This window comes from Jaculus jaculus, chromosome 1 (assembly GCF_020740685.1).
Source record: "Jaculus jaculus isolate mJacJac1 chromosome 1, mJacJac1.mat.Y.cur, whole genome shotgun sequence".
NCBI classification, from domain to species: domain Eukaryota; kingdom Metazoa; phylum Chordata; class Mammalia; order Rodentia; family Dipodidae; genus Jaculus; species Jaculus jaculus.
The window spans coordinates 239,722,908-239,739,771 of NC_059102.1; the positions used below are offsets into that span (position 1 = coordinate 239,722,908).

Sequence of the window (16,864 nt, forward strand, 5' to 3'; positions counted from 1 at the left end):
AGCCTGCAGGCAAAGAAAGGACTAGAGCTTGCAGAATATGGGTGGGACTCTGACCATCTGCTATGGAAACATAGAGGTGCAGGAGTCCAACATGCAGTGGCTGCAGCCCAACTGTCCAGGAGAGGTGTCTGTGGGCTGGGCTGGGAGTGCCTGACCCCTGTGTCCCCAACCCAGGAGTGGGCTACGCCGTGATCCTCATTGCCCTCTACGTCGGCTTCTACTACAACGTCATCATCGCCTGGTCACTCTACTACCTCTTTGCGTCCTTCACCTGGAACCTGCCCTGGACTGACTGTGGCCATGCCTGGAACAGCCCCAACTGCACTGACCCCAAGCTCCTCAATGCCTCTGCCTTGGGCAACCACACCAAGTACTCCAAGTACAAGTTCACGCCAGCTGCTGAATTTTACGAGTAAGTCATGGATGCCTCATCTTGGGCGCACAGAGCCTTGGGCAAGATCTAAGGCACAACTAGGGAAAACCACAAACCAGATAGGGGAAGTACTAGGTAGCATTTGAGACATACAAACCTGATGCTAACCTAGGAGTTGAGGGACAACAATAAACAGGGCAGCTGGAGGAGCTTCCAGTGTAGGACGGGAGACTGGTGCCCATTCTTCCAGCAAGCAGACAGGAAGCAACAATGTATTAGAGGCCATGTTCACCCATTAGGACATAGAAGGCACTTGGGAGAGGCAATTGTTCTTCGGAGGCAAAGCCACCTGTGAGGGAGAAATTAACCCTGGGAAGAAAATACACTTGATCTAGTGGGAGGGAAGGCTTCTCTGAAGAGGTGACACAGAAACTGATGACCTGAGCCACAGTACCATCCACAGGGCTCAGCTGGCAGACAACAGCACTGTCTGGAACCCAAGTCAATTTGATACTGAAGAGGTCTGGTCCACCCCGTGCTGCTGTCTCGGGGGGGCAAGTAGTTGGACCTTGTGAGCAAAATCCAAGAAGTAAGGAAAAAGGCCAGCTGCACGCAGTCTTTATTTGTATCATGTATTATAATATAAACACTGTTTGTATCACTGTTTGTATCCAGGCACTGGATGGTGGCATAGGGCAAAACAGATTGTTGGTGTTTGTTTTGTTTTTAATATGGACTAGGGTTGGAGATGTAGCTCAGTTGGTATAGTGCTTGCCTAGCATACACAAAGCCCATAGACTCAGTCCCCAGCATTGCATGAAACTGTATGTGGTGGCACATGCCTATAATCCCAGCACTCTGGAGATAGAGGCAGAGGATCAGAAGTTCAAGTCTATCGTTGGCTATATAGAGTTTGATGCCAACCTAGACTACATGAGCCTTTATCTCCCAAAACAAAACAAAACAAAACAAAACAAAACAAAACAAAACAAAAAAGAGATCAAGATTTAGGTTAGTAATAGAGCACTTGTGTAGCAAGTGCAAAGCCCTGGGTTCAGTCCCAAGACAGTAATGAAAGATAAAAGGGGGGAAAGAAGAGAGGAAGAGAAAGAAAGAAAGAAAGAAAGAAAGAAAGAAAGAAAGAAAGAAAGAAAGAAAGAAAGAAAGAAGAGAGGGTGAGAAAGGAAGAAGAGGGAGAGAAGGAAAGAAAGAAGGAAAGAAAGAAAGAAAGAAAGAAAGAAAGGAAGGAAGGAAGGAAGGAAGGAAGGAAGAGATTGGAATGATTTCACAAGTTGAAAAGTTGGAAAACAAAAATAGTACCTATACAGAATATCCAATTTCTCCTAACGGTAACATTTTCCATAGCCACGCTACAATATAGATACCAAAAAATTAACATTCACATTTTATTAACTAGTCTACTGTAGACTTCATGTGAATTTCGCCAGTTTCTCTCCAAATGTCTCTTTCCCGTGTTTAGTTGCCTCGTCTCCTTAGTGCCCTCCCATCCGTGACAGCCATTAGTTTTCCTTGTCTTTCATGACCTTGACACTTTTGAAAAGTACCAGCCAGTGACTCTGTGAAATGAGCCTCGGTCTGAATCTTTTTGTCGTTTTCTGGTGCTCTGATTGAGGGTATGCACTTTTGACAAGAACACCAAAGCAATGTTGCTGTGCCCTTCTCAGCCCTGCCAGGAGGACATGATGCCAATCTGTCTTACTACCTGGGATGTTAACCTTGAACACTGCAAAGGTAGAAGATGTCAGATTTTTCCCATGCAGGGAAAATATTTTTCCTAGTAATTAGTGTCTTTTAGAGAGATACTTCAAGGTTATGCAACCATCTCTGACTCTCATCTCTTAGCACCTCCTGATGATTTTTGCAAAGGTTGTAGATTTAGTATTCATCGAATTGGCATCTTCTGTTTTTATCATTCCTTTTAGAGTCATTGATTATAATACCCTTGTCCTTTCTCCCCTATGTCTTTAGTCAATTTACTATTTTGTATTAGAATAGGCTGATGGATATTTATTTTATTCTGTGGTTTGAACCCATAGCCATCACTTTAATTTGCTGCCCCCTTGATTCCTCTTAGTCTGGCCTCCATCCTTCTATGTCCTTGAGGAATGGAGCAGTCATCTTGTTTTGCCATTGAATTTTAAATGTTTGCATGGCACTGTCCTTAGAAGATCACATCTATATTCTTGATCCCTCAGACATGGAGGAGTTCCATTTGAGTGATTCCTATACACTTCAGCAGTCAAGCACCAAGTCCAGGTCAAAAACTGTGGAATTGGGCAGAGAAATGTGACGGAACTCCACCCTTGGAGTACGTGTGATCTGATCTAGAGCACAGGCTCCACCTTTCTAAACACAAACAGAGGGGGGTCTGTATGTTGAGCCCTGCAGGTAGCATGTGTTCCTGTTCATAAACTACTTTATTTCACCCTTCTCTCACAGGTCATATGTTAGTAGGTGACGGCTTAGGAGACCATAATTTCCATAATTTCTTAGTTACTGGGGTTTCAGTTGCCAGAACACAACACCTGCCCAGAAGCAGCATGTGGAAGGAAAGGGTTTATTTTAGCTTGTAGTCTTACGTGAAAGCTTCATGATGGCAGAGAAAGCATGGCAGAGCAGAGGGGACTACCATATCTTGCCACAGCAGCTAGATGGGAACAGTGAGAGCAATCAAGCTGTTGAACACATAGTCAGGATGGACCTCAAGGCCAGCACCTAGTGACTCCCCTGTTCCAGCCCGACTACACATCCCAAAGGCTCCATCCACTAGGGACTGACTAACAGACTTAATCACAGACACATGAGGCTGTGGGAGAAAATTAACATCTAAACCACCACACCTGGCCTTTAGACTGTTCCAGTGAAACTTTCTACAGCGATAGAAATGGTCTATACCTGCTTGGTCAGATCCAATAACCATTTAACATGTAGTTGCCAAGCAGTTGAAATATGACAGGAACTTGGTGCTTAATTTAATTTAATTTAATTTTAATTCACTGAGCTTTCAATAGCCATATGTAGCCAGTGATTACTATGTGGGACAATTCAGACCAAGAGTGAGAAAGGATAACTTACCACCATAAAAACTGATAATAATTCCCCATCAGCCCCATATATTCTCTAAGCAAGGGCCTGAGAATGAGTCCTGGGAATTTGGAGACTGTGGCTATTCTAAGATCATTTCTATTCCTGCCTTCCTGGTGTAGTAGGATCAAGCAGATTCAATTGGCTTAGAAGTGACCTCTGTAAAGTTGGTGGCCTTATGGAGATCAGGGAAATATGACCTTGGAACTCAGGAACTACCTTTAACAGGTCTTCAGAGATTATTGAAAGGGTTTTAAAAATATTTTATTTATTTCAAAGAGGCAGAGAAAGATAAGAAGAGAGAGAGAGTGAGTGAGTGAATGGATTAACCAGGGCCTCCAGCTGTAGAAACAAACTCCAGATGTATGCACCACTTTGTGCATCTGGCTTATGTGGGTCCTGGGGAATCGAACCTGGGTCCTTTGGCTTTGTAGGCAAATGCCTTAATCACTAAGCCATCTCTCCTGCCCAAATGGAAGTGTTTTGCACCTACATATCCACCAGCCTCCATCTGTGGTTGCTATGAGACTTGAATTAGGCATGAAAAAATTTAGATGGGTCTGTCATTGGCCTCAAATAGTTGGCTGTATTGTTCCTCAAAGGATCTGCTGTGACTTCAAATTGGCATCTGCTGTAAGTAACAGCACCATTCCTGCCTTCCTCCCTGTCACATTGACGGCTAACCACTTACCACATGCAGCATATTCCCAGCCAACTTCTTCCTATGAATGATCTTGGTTTAGGCCTCACACCAACCTGCTAAGATGTCTGCAGCTCTTGTTCTTACTGCAAATACCAGGTGGCTTTATATCACAGATGACACCTCCAAGCCCACAACCACATGGCAAGTACCATGTGCAGACAAGATTTGGAGGCAGGCAGCCTGAACTTGTAAGTAAGTGTGAGAAGGAGAGAACTTTCTCCCTTGTGTACCCAAGACCATACCTGTCCTGACCCAGGCCCCAGCTCTGCTGGAGAAGGAAACTACAGAGTCTGCCCTCTTCCGCTGAGTGCTGTGTTGGACTCTAGTCATTATCTGTCGCTGTCATTGTTCAGAGATGTTGTCATAGTCACAACTCCTATATGTTCCACTTAGATCATGTCCCAGCCACATGCAAGATACTTGTCCTAACACTAACTTTTAATCCTGACTGCTGCAACTTAAATTGATCTTTGCTTTATGAATGAGCAAATATGAATCAGCAAGTGAAGTGTCCAAGGTCATCCAGTTCAGAAGTAGCATTTGAAGTGAGTTTGCACCCAGGAAGTCTGGCTTCAAAGCCCAGCTCTTAGCACAGCAGATCTAAACCAGGGAGTTTTAAAGCACCTTGTTGCCTGGGTTTCAGGCCCAGAGACTGAGCTCTCACTGGTCTGGGTGCAGCCAGGGTACATGGATTTTCATCAGCAGCATCTCCTGCAGCTCTAACATCCTGCTCTGGTTGAGGGCCCTGAGCTTAGCCTCTACAGTTCTTTGTCCCTGCACTGCCAGGCTGACATCTCTATGATCTCTTAGAAAATCTAGGGCCTCCTGCATTCTTCTCCTGAGGTACATGGCCTCATAAGACCCCAGAATTGTAGGAGTTTTCTGGGTGGAGTTTTTTTGGAGTTTCTTCCTATTTAATATGTGGTTTGGACAGAGAGGTGGTGAGGGATGGCAAGGCAGGGCTGGCAGTCAGTCTACATAATTGATTGCACACTTCTGTATGTTCCTCTCAGAGCACAATGCAGGGTTCTTTAGTTCCTGGAAACCTTTGTTTGTATAAGTTAAGCTGGTGAACCATCATCTCCTCATCTCTCATCTAGTTACTAGCTGACCCCTCCTTTGACATCTGAGTTTCCAACACCTTTGCTACAGCAGACTCCCAGCGGGGGTGGGGGCGGGGGGGCAGCTGAGTTTGGAGGCCTTGAGTACTTTCAATGTAATCCCACACTTCTTCCAGGCCCCACTGAGAGCAGAATATGCTGGAAGATGACATTCTTGTATACAGCTCCAAAGGCCTTGGGGGATTAAAGAGCAGAACACAGGGCTAATTTCAGTAGCCTTCGGCCCTACAGACTTCCTCCTCTTCTCTTTTCCTTGGGCTAGTACCCTCCACAAGCTTTCATGGTTCCCTGAATAGGCACTGAGCATCTTCTCACACCCAACTCCCATCCATCTAATCCTCACAGTCTGTGGAGGTAGAAATCGCTCCCATGGAAGGACAAGAAAGTTGAGAGGCTCAGGTTTAGATATGTGGCAGAGCTGGATCTGAGCCCATGTTGTCTGACCCAAGGCACCCACCATACACAGACCCCTCTGCGGTGTTTTTCTGCTGTCCTGTTCGAGTCTTCAGTGAGCATGCACTGGGGGCATTGGGAGCAGAAGTACAGGGGTCTCTGCAGATAGACAGGGGCCCTTCTCATGCTTTTCTGTCTCATCTTAATCCTGTATGTGGGCTTCACAGAGCACAGTGCTGCCCTGGGCTGCCTTGGGACTGTATGTGGCACACATTTCTTTTATTGAAGTATTTCTGCTTTAAGACCCACTCAACTCAGTCTGGGGAGCCAGCAAACGGGACTCCTAGTGACAACCCAGTGGAGATGAGATAATTTTTTTTTTCACTCTTTCTGCAAGCCTTCTGGTCAGTCTTATTACCATCTTGTACTCATTTAGACTGCTGAGCTGAACATAGCATTTAAGGGAACAAGACTGCTATTCTTCCCAGACTCTGGCCCTGAAGCCCGGCAGCCCCATAGAGAAAAGAAAGCCATCGAAGCCCCGAGCTTACGTGGAAAAGACACCTCCACTGAGCATATACTGCGAACAGAAAACTTCTTATCCCACATCACCCCGTGAGGAAGGGAGGCCTCTCTTACCTGCTCTGTGCTTTCGAACCACGTGCCCCTCTGTGCTTTAAATGTCAAATGAGAAATGGCGCTTCTTTGGCCCAGGGGCTTCGGAAAACCTGGACAGTGCCCTCAGTGATGATTCATGTTCATTAAACTGCAAGCAAATGAAAAGACATCCAAGTTCTTTGTGCCAAGCCCACCACTGGAGAGGCTGGACTCGATCCATTGCTCCACAGTCAGCTCCAGGGTCTGGTTCATTTTGCTGATGCAGCAGCAGCAGGAGGAGGACCCCGAGATTGGCCTCAGGTTCATGTGGGGGAGCCAGGGCAGTTCAGCCATGTGTGACCGGACACTAGGTCAGACACAAGCAGTTCCATGTTTGTGTGTGTGACTTTAATAGTCAAAAAAAATCAAATAGCAGTTGACACGGTTCAACTCGTGACCTCTAAAAAGATTAGAAGTAGACAAATTAGGCATCAGGGGTCAGGTCAGGATGCCCTCTTTGGTTACACCCATTCACCCTATCCACTCTCTTCCCTCATTCTCCCCTCCTCCTCCTCCCCTTTCCCTCTCCTCATTTCCCTTCAACTCCTTTCTTCTCCCTTCCTTCACCCTCTCCCTCATATCCCCCTCAAGTCTTCTCTCCTCTCCCTTCCCTCCCTTCACTTTCCCTCCTCTCCTCTCCTCTTCTTTCCCCTCTTCCCTCCATCTTCTCTCTCTTTTCTCTTTCCCTTTCTCTCATCAGGAGAAGGGTCTAAGCCAGGCAATCATTTTTTGACTTGAGACTAGTAGGAGTGGGTTTTTCTAGGCTGACAAACAGAGCTGAGAAGTACGTTCCAGACTGCAGGAACCGGAGGTACCAAGAGTATCCAGTGATTGGAGACAAGTGTCTGGCTCTTACCAGGAACAAAAGGCTGGGTGTGGCAGGGATGAACTCAGCAGGGGTGGCTTACAAATGGTCTCGGATACTGAAAGGCTCAGCCTGTGTCCTGTAGAGCAGGATTTCACAACTTCACCCTTACGATTTGGGATTCGAGACTTCTTTCTTGGGAGGTAGTATGAGGTGGAAATGGTCCCTTCAGTGGTATCCCTGGCCCTTCCCAGAGGATACTAACAGCATGCCCATCCATCCACAGTGCATCCTGAAAGACCTCCAGACACTGGGGAGCGAGAACTGTATTAGGTGATAGAGACCTCTGAGGATTTGGAGGCAAAAGAGGAACAATGTTAGGATGATGTTTCAGATGGGTCATTTGCCAGTAGCACAAACAGTGGATTTATGAGAGCCAGTAGAAAACAGAGAGGCCAGGGTTGAGGGAGGTGGAGGAGCCCTTTTAGTAGTCCTAGAGGAAGATGACAGGGTTCTGGCCTAGGACAGGCTAGTAGGGAGGGAGAACCTGGCCTAGGAGGAGCCGGGCGCTAGGGGCTGATGACACAAGCAGATGTGACGGGGCAGTTTGAAGACACGGTTGGTGGTCTAGGCTGTGGGACCTGGTCATTTTGGAGGAATGTGGGTCTTTGCAGACCTTGATCACCTACACAAATATGCTTACTCATTCATTCATGCTCCCCCCGTCTCTCCATCCACCGCACTAAGCAACTGCCAACTCACCTCGACCTCCCACCCATGTCCTCCGCAGAGTCCCCCCTTGGCTGAGCTTTGCGGGCATTCATCCCGCAGCCTCATCACAGACACTGCTTACTGATTCTTGAAGCCCTAACTCAGCACCTAACTTAGTGACAGTTACAGCCACTGTCTGTGGAACATTTCTGGAGTTGGAGGCATTGCCCCACATTCTATAATTCCACCCTCATCAGAGACATTTTGATGAAGAGGGGAGAGACTCAGAGATGGTATTCTAGCACAAGCCATTGTCCCTGGCCTGCAAGCTCCATGTGGGCAGGATCAAAGCAAGCAGTGGAGAAAGTCTGGGGGAACAGGGAAAGGAACAGGTCACATGGGATCTGGGGACAAGACTGGCAGGGGAGCCTGGCTGACTTCTGCACTGCAGTCTTCTGTTTTCTTGCATGTGCTTGCAAATCCTAGATATCTGACATGAAAGAATGAGTGAGCTACGCAATACTAGTAGTGGCTTCCAGCCTCTCACATCCCTAGAAGCAAACGTTGACTCCTTTGCAGGATGAGCTGGACACGTTTCCACACTGGGCACATGTTCTCCTCTTAGCCATGAACCTCCCTGAGTTCTTCAGCTGCTCCCAGTGTAGGCAGTTACCTATGGCTCCTCCCTCTGACCATTCAGCCTTCAAAACTCTTACAAATTCACACCTCAAGAGATGCTCTGTGCCTCTTTTCCCCCAAGAACACACAGCCAATTGTATGTTGCCAGGCAAATTGAGAGGTTCTGAAAGGTGCAAGCTGGTCTAGAAGAAGCTTACAACTTGGTTGGGTCTCTGACTCTGATCGGAGCTTGGGCTGCCCATTGGCATCACTTGGGGGCAATTTCAAAGATACTGCTGTCCAGACACCATTCTTCACGGGTTCTGCTTTAGTTGGTTAAGGGTTGGTGGGTATCAGTAAATGCTTCTAGGCTATAAAATGCTTTAATTTTCAAATTGTGCCATGAGGTGATATTTGTGTGTAGGCTGGGGACCTTGTTCTGATTTGGTATGCTTCAAATCACATTCATCTTCTTTCTTTTATGCTTTATGGAGGTGGAGGGGGTTGGGCGAGAAGATAGAAGAAAGGGGAGAGGAAAGAGAAAAGGAGCAAGAGAGGGTTGGAGGAGAAGAAGGAAAACGAGGAAGAAGAGGAGGGAGACATTTGGACAGGCAATCAGCGGTCTGCAGATGGCTGAACCCTCGGGGTTAGTGCACTCTTCCAGGGAAGGGCAGTTTGCCGAACTACTGCTTGTCGGTTACACAGTAGTGTAAATTCATCAGCCAATCTCAGTCTGGAGACCTGAGAGCAAATACTTGTAGAACAAGAGAGAGTGATGTAAGGCTTTGGGGGAAATATGACGTTTCCCTGGGCAATATGAAGTAACTGGAGGAGAGCTGGGACTTGAGCGCAAATAGGGAGGAAGACTTCCTAACAGGATTAAGTGCATGCGCTGGTGACTCACCTTTTTCTCTTTCCTAACTCTCTTTGGTATGGTCATGGGGAAGCACAGCTCCTTATGAAAGTCAGGTTGCCAGATTTAGCAAGAATAGTTGAAGACATTTATCTGTCCCTAATCCAGTGCTCTCCTATAAATTGACTGACATAGCTGCAAGTCCTGAGCTGAGCCCTGGGGACCCAGGAATGATTAATCTTCATTTGTTTCCTGGGACAGCTCTGTTCAGTCAACCTCTGTATCTATGGCATTGCACACTGAAAATATTTGAAAAAATATGTGTCCTTTCTGAACATTTTAGACAAAAGTCTGATTACCAGTTTTTTCTACAAGGATCTACTATAGAATATTTACTTTGTAGAAGGTATTTTAAATAGTCTAGAGATGACCCACAGCAGGGCAAAGTTAAGCATTTCTATCAGGGATGTTGGACCGTCCAAGAGGAGGTGACACTGAAGGCAGCAGATGTCAGCATTTGGCAGCTGACTGGAGCCTCAACATGTGACTCACAAAGGGGGATGGGCAGAGACCATTCCAGGGGTCCACAGCTCACAAACCACTTCCTTTATTGTGATTTTTACTCAGTGCTGCCTCCTATGTAGGAATATAAACCCACTAAGATAGGGACCATGTGCCAGAAGTTCCCCAAGTGTACACGAGGCTCAGACAGGCCAGCCTACAGCCGACCCTCCTTGAGGCCTGAGTGGTGTGGCTGCAGACCAAGGCGGCACCAAGGCACTGCCTCTTCAGCTTGCTTGTCATGGCAGGGATGTGGGATTGTCCCCTGTAGAAAAACTCTGCCACTTGGGACCTGCTCTACTCTTTTATCAGCTGACCTTATTTGACCTAGACTCTGACTTTTATTAGATTCTAATTAGCAAATTGGCCATGGCGTTTGCCATTCTACTTTTATTCCATGGTATTGTATGAGGGACCTCAATCTTCCCAAACCCTCAGAATGCTTGTTCTGTTTTCTTTCATTGCTTTAAGAAAACGCACTTTTTTACTGAAGTATAACATAGCACAAAGAGGTGAAAGTCGTCAAGGGCCAGCTAAGTGCAGGTCAGGAATTGAACATCACCATGGGACCAGCACCTGACTCAGGAATCAGAGCATGACAAGAGGGACCCTCCGCAGGTGGTAATCCACACTTCCAGCCCAGGATGACTTCTAATTCCTTGGATTCGTGTTGTGTCTTGTACACTTTCTGTGAATGGAGTCAGACAGAAAGCGCCCATCTGACTGTCTTGTTAATTACAGCATTGGGTAGTGGAGGCTCATCTCCATGGAGACAGATGTACCATACTCCACCCTGCTAATATAGCTTAATCTATTCAGTCATTGTAATAGTGATGGCTAGTTAAGTGTTTTGCAATTTGGGGAGTTTTAGGGAAAAGGCCTTCTATTAGCACTTTAGAACATGTTCTGGGTGGACTACTTACAATTTCTGTTGGGTAAATAGGACTGGAGTTTCTAGAGTACAGAATATATAGATTTAGCTTCTCTAGCTAAGAAGAAATATTTATTCTTGGGTCTCACTCTCCAGACAAGGCATTCTCAACTTCAGAAATGGGGACGTTTCTGGGTGAGATAATTCTCTGTTGGAGCCTACGCTGGACATGGTAGAATGTTTAGTCTTCATCTTCTAAATGCCAATGTCACCATGTTCCTTTAGGTCACATTAAAAAAAAAAAAAACATCTCAGACATTGTTAAATATGCTCCCGGGGGAGGCAGAGTGGTGTGTGTGTGTGTGTGTGTGTGTGTGTGTGTGTGTGTGTGTGTGTACATTGTCCTCTCTTCCTGCTGAGAACTGCTGGGCCAGAATGTGAGTTCTAGACATTCCCTGGCTTACCACTTCTCCCCCAGGACCAGCGAGTGGCACTTCAGAAAGCATCCTGAGTACAGATCATGGCTAGCCAGTGCCACCACATGATGGCCAGGGCCTCAGAGTCAGGGAGCGTGGCTGGGTCTGGTCACCATCAGTGCATTTGGGGACTTGTTGGCTTGTGGTCACAGCCCAGGTCATCGTCCCTGATGCCCTTCCCTGTCCTACACGCAGGCGTGGTGTCCTGCACCTACATGAGAGTGATGGAATCCATGACATTGGCCTGCCGCAGTGGCAGCTGCTGCTCTGTCTGATGGTTGTCGTCATCATCCTGTACTTCAGCCTCTGGAAAGGAGTGAAGACATCAGGAAAGGTAATGCCTCTGCTTCTCTCTAAGTTGTTAGGTTGGCCTCGAAAAGAAATGTGGTTGGTCCAAAGAAAGTCTACTTTGCCCCCTCATCTCTGCCATCAACAATGGGCTGGAAAGATGGCCACAAAACAAAGGACTGTTTCCCTAAGCCTAAATCTGCCCATTAGCAGGTGAGGGGCCGCAAGTAGGTAAGACTTCCTGATCCTTGTCTTCCAAAATTTCCATAAAAGCACTGACCAGGGACTGGGGCATCCCCTAAGGCATTGGAATAAAGCCTACACTAACTATTGATAGATCTTAAATTCTCACCTAAGGGGCTGGAGAGATGGCTCTGCACTTAAGGTGCTTTCCTGCAAAGTCCAAGGTCCCTGGCTAAATTCTCCAGTGCTCACATAAAGCCAGAGGCACAAGGTGGCCATGAGTCTGGAATTTGTTTTCAGATAGGCCCTGGTGTGCCCATCTCTCTCTCTCTCAAATAAACAGACAAATAAATAAGTAAATAAGGTTAAAATAAATTTAAATTCTCACCCATGGCTCCATGTGAGTGTTGCCTTCTTCTACAGAATGTGACCATTTGCTTTACTATAAAATCAGTAAACTCCCACTTCACTCTGAATGCTTGAGTAAAAAAGAATGCTCCAGAAAGTAGATGTTTGCTGTGTCATTTACTTCCTCTCAGTGCTGAGTGTAACCAAGGATTGGGTGCTTAGGAGGGAAAAATACAAGGTTAGACAACCAATGAGGACCAGTCTTAAAGTGACATTTTGACCTTGGTTGATGACTCCCCTTGTAGTCACCTCTCTCGGGGAGTTATGTGGGTTTATTCTTAGCCTGAGGAAGAGCATGGGTACAACAACCTCCCCCTCTTAAACCTTCTTGGGTATTAATGAGGAAATAGCTAGATCATGTTCCTTTAAATGCTTTGATTAGATATTGTTATGCTACAAACCACCCCAATCTGTAGTGACTTAAAATAGCAACCATTTTGTTATGCCTCACAACTCCAGGAGTTGACTAGGATCAGCTGGGTGGTTCTTCTGCTTTGTGTGATATTGTCTGGGGCACATATATGGGGTTTGTCTAGACAGGAACATCATAGATGATGTATACACAGTGCTGGCCATTAGCACTCACTCAGGGCACAGTTGGAACTCACAATCCAGAGCACCTTGGATTGTTTCCAGATAGTGTCTGTCTATAGCCTGGGCATCTTGCATCTTGCTGGCATCCTACTTCCCAGAGCATGTTAAATCAGACAAGACCCCGAGTGCAGAGCTATACTTCCAGTCTCTGCTTGCATCATGCTTGCTATTGTCCCAGTGGCCATGAGAAGTCCTGTGGTAAAGCCCAGAGCTCTCATGCAAGGTGACTAGACATAGGTGTGAAATCAGCATGGGTCACAAGTCAATTATCTACTATAATCAGATAGATATGAGTATGAGATAAACTTTATTAAGCAACTGATTTTGGAAAGTAATTCTCTGTAGTATTTTAGAGTTCTTGGTAATGCCCTTGAGAACAAAGGTAGGGTCAAGGACCTGACAGGCAGTGGGAATGGAATCTAACAAGAACTAGAAGTAGACTTTACTAATAGCCTCCTGGGGATACAGGATCTGCCTTAAGGAAGGACTCAAACAAAATACAGATTGGGGATGCGAGGAATTCTGGAGTAGAGCAAAATCTTTCTAGAACCTGGTACATAATATTCTTTAGTAACCATTTATTTAACAATTAAAGGATGGATGGTCAAATCAGTTGAGAAGACTTCATTAAGTGTTCTTATGAAATCAGTCAAATTTATTAAACATTTATGGATACCTACTACGTGCTACTAACATTAGTGGTATAAGAATAGATATAAAACAGATTCTTTCCTCTTATAATATGTGTGTATTCCTCACAGGCTATGAGTCAACCAATATCTCCAGTATTTTGATTCTATCAAGAGATATGCATGTATATCCCCCTTTAAATAAACTTCATATACTTGCTATTATGTAGTTTTTTTCTTTTATATTTTACTTTGGAAATAATTTCATATTAAGTAGTTAGGTTATATACTTTATTAGTAATACACAACTGTGTCAAACTAACTTAGAAGGCAGTTACATCTTTTAAAATGAAGTAGTTAGACAATAAGTGTATTTCACATAGTAAATACGAGCCATATTATGAGTTTTGCTCCACTGTTATCAGTCTGTATGCTAATGTGTACTTTGACTTGAGATAGAAGGTATTCCCTACCATGGGTCATGGTCCAAAAGTGTAAGATGCTGCATTCATGAGAAAGGAAGCTCTTCCAACTGTTAGGGTCTGTGAAGGCTATGGAGGACGTGGCATCTGTGTTGGGTCTGTAGGACTAGGCATGAGTAGAAATGAGAGAAAAGAGGAGGTTCCCACTGGAAGAAACTGTGTGAGCAAAGCCACCAAGGCACAGAAACCCCAGCCCAGCCTTGCCAATGTTCTCTGGCCTCTCCTGGCCTCTGCAGAGGCCTGGTGGGAAATCAGCCTACTCTGATGCATTGCAGAAGATGGGTGTGGGCCACCGCAGCCTTCTACTATTGCAGCCCAAGATTAAGTTCCCCACAGCCATTGCCAAAAGGGGTAGAGACTGCCCAAATTAATTTACTACTTGGCCAGAGCAGAGCATAAGTTGCCTACACAGAGACTGTTACTACCATGAGATCAGTAGGAACAGGCAGGGTGGAGCATAGTACAATCAGGAGGAAGAGCATAATGAGGATCTGTACCATAGTGTTACATCAAGGAAGTCTCCCACATGGGCACATAAAGAGTGAGGAATGTGAGTCACCCCTCTGTGTGTCCACTGAAGCCACAACCCACATTTTGTGTAAGTCCCCTAGTTTTCTAGTGCCTGCACAGGCAGATGTTCTATGCAACACATGAGGAGAATATTTCCAGAATTAGATTCACTATGGCGATTCCTGTGCCCTGTTTTCAATTGTTTCTATAAACTGGCTCATTAAGAAACCAACAATGTTTCTTATTTCTTCCATGAACTGGTCATAACCTTTTCTTAGTAGGCCTCAAGTCACAGAGTGGGCTTGAAATGAATTACAAATATACTTACTTTCCTTCTGACAAGTGAAGACTATGTTTGGTAAGATGCTGACTCCATGGATCCTGGGAAGGTGAGGGCAGGGCATAGTCTGAACAGGGGAAAGAGGCTACCCAAGACCACATAGTCAGTGACAATTGTGTTGGGAGCCATCGAACACTTCAGGATAGGAGGAGGCCAGAAGCAGTGTTTGCTCTGCTAGAGCCTCACGTCCTCCTCACCTCCTCAGTCTCAACCCACACTATTTACATTTGTGCTTAGTTTTGAAAATACTCAAGCTACCCTTCCCTGAGAGATCAATCAAGGTGACGAGGACCTCCTCTTTGCATACCTCATCCTTTGGGTTTGAGAGACCGGGATAGATGGGCCATTCCTTGAATGCTAGTAGAGATGATGGATTTGGGGAGAGAGAATGTCAGACCAGTTCAAAGGAAATCTGAGCTGTAAAACATTTAAATAACAGGTAGTTTGCTTTGTTTTTTTTTTCTCCCTTAAAAAAAAAAAAAAAACTTATATTCAAGTCATAATTCTAGCCAAATCTTCCCACTACTGCGTCAATACAGGCTGGTCCTGGCTTGCCTTAGTGATTTGATTGGATCGGGTTATACTGAAAAAAATCATTTGCATATGGGCCATGCATTTGCTAAAATATTTATAACTTGTTGTTTTCTCGAGTAACATTAGGGCATACTCCATTCCCCATAAGTGCTTTTGTATAAAAAAAATTAAAATAAAACTGTCTTCATTGTTAGGGAAAATGTCATTGAAACTCAGCTCAGAGGGTCATAAATTCCAAGTACATATAAGTGAAGTTAATTCAGTCTCGCTGTGGTGAAGTTAAATGATTATAGTCTCATGTCAGAGAAGAACAAAGAGCCAGTCAAACACAGCTGCTCCAAGGGCAGTGTGTGAGAAGATCCCCCTCCAGGCTTTGTTGAAATTCAGATCCATGGCTGCTTCTTTAAAATATTATTTTATTTTATTTGAGAGACAGAGAAAGAGAGAATGGGCACGCCAGGGCCTTCATCCACTATAAACAAACTCCAGACACATGTGCCACCTTGTGTATCTGGCTTACGTGAGTCCTGGGGAATCAAACCTGGGTCCTTTGGCTTTGCAGGCAAATGCTTTAACCGCTAGGCCATCTCTCCAGCCTTCTGGCTGCTTCTTGAGAAAGTCTAATTCAGTGGTGTGGGATGAAAATTTTCATTTCTGAAATGCATCTGCGTGTTGCCTGTGCTGATGGTTCATGGACTTCTTGACCAATACCATCCTTTGTTCAATACCTAAATGCATGGTGAGACTTTCACACCTTAGTGAGAAGGAGCTAACATCCCCCTGGGCAGTTCATGCCAAGTAAGGGCTCAGCTATCCAAAAGTTCTTCCTTTTATGGGCCAAGATTTTTCTCATTTTCAAGATCTTCCACTGGTTTGAATTTGCTGTTATGGAACCACAGAAATTATTCACAGACACACCAAAGTGGGTAAGAGTTTGAGTTTAAAGTTGCCTTCTTTAGGGACTAAGAGCACTTGCTAAGACTAATGAATGGATATTCTGGTTTTTTTTTTTTTTCTTTTCCTTTCTTTTTTTTTTAAGTTTTCTGAGACAGGGTCTCACTTTGGCCCAGGCTGACATGGAATATACTATGTAGTCTCAGGGTGGTCTTGAATTCTTTTTTTTAATTTTTTTGTTTTATTTTTATTTATTTACTTGAGAGTGACAGAGAGAGAAAGAGGCAGAGAGAGAGTGAAAGAGAGAGAGGGGGAAGGGGGAGAATGGGCACGCCAGGGCTTCCAGCCACTGCAAAGGAACTCCAGACGTGTACGCCTCCTTGTGCATCTGGCTAACGTGGGTCCTGGGTAATCAAGCCTCGAACCGGGGTCCTTTGGCTTCACAGGCAAGCACTTAACTGCTAAGCCATCTCTCCAGCCCTGGCCTTGAATTCTTGGTGATCCTTCTACCTCTGCCTCCCACATGCTGAGATTAAAGGTGTGCTCTACCATGCCCAGATTTATATGCTATTCTTTATTTCATGCTTAAAAGTATCCATGTCCAGCTTCTTGTGGTAATACAGATAGTACAAGTTGAAATTCCTAGATAAGAAAGGTTCGAGATAGAGATAGAAGAGGTCAAAGGTCAAATGTCCCTTCTCTTTGCCCAGTGTGTATAAAGGACAAGCAAGAGCAAGAGTGAGCTAGGAGCCTCC

The 16,864-nt window shown here is 45.2% G+C and overlaps 1 protein-coding gene across 1 annotated transcript in view; it reads left to right on the plus strand.

Moving 5' to 3' along the window:
• Slc6a2 (solute carrier family 6 member 2) overlaps positions 1–16,864 on the plus strand; it is a 43,629-nt gene that overhangs the window by 13,944 nt on the left and 12,821 nt on the right. The window contains exons 3-4 of the mRNA XM_004664867.2: positions 175–412; positions 11,443–11,581. Of these exons, the coding sequence (XP_004664924.1) occupies positions 175–412; positions 11,443–11,581 (377 nt within the window). The remainder of the gene's footprint in view (positions 1–174; positions 413–11,442; positions 11,582–16,864) is intronic.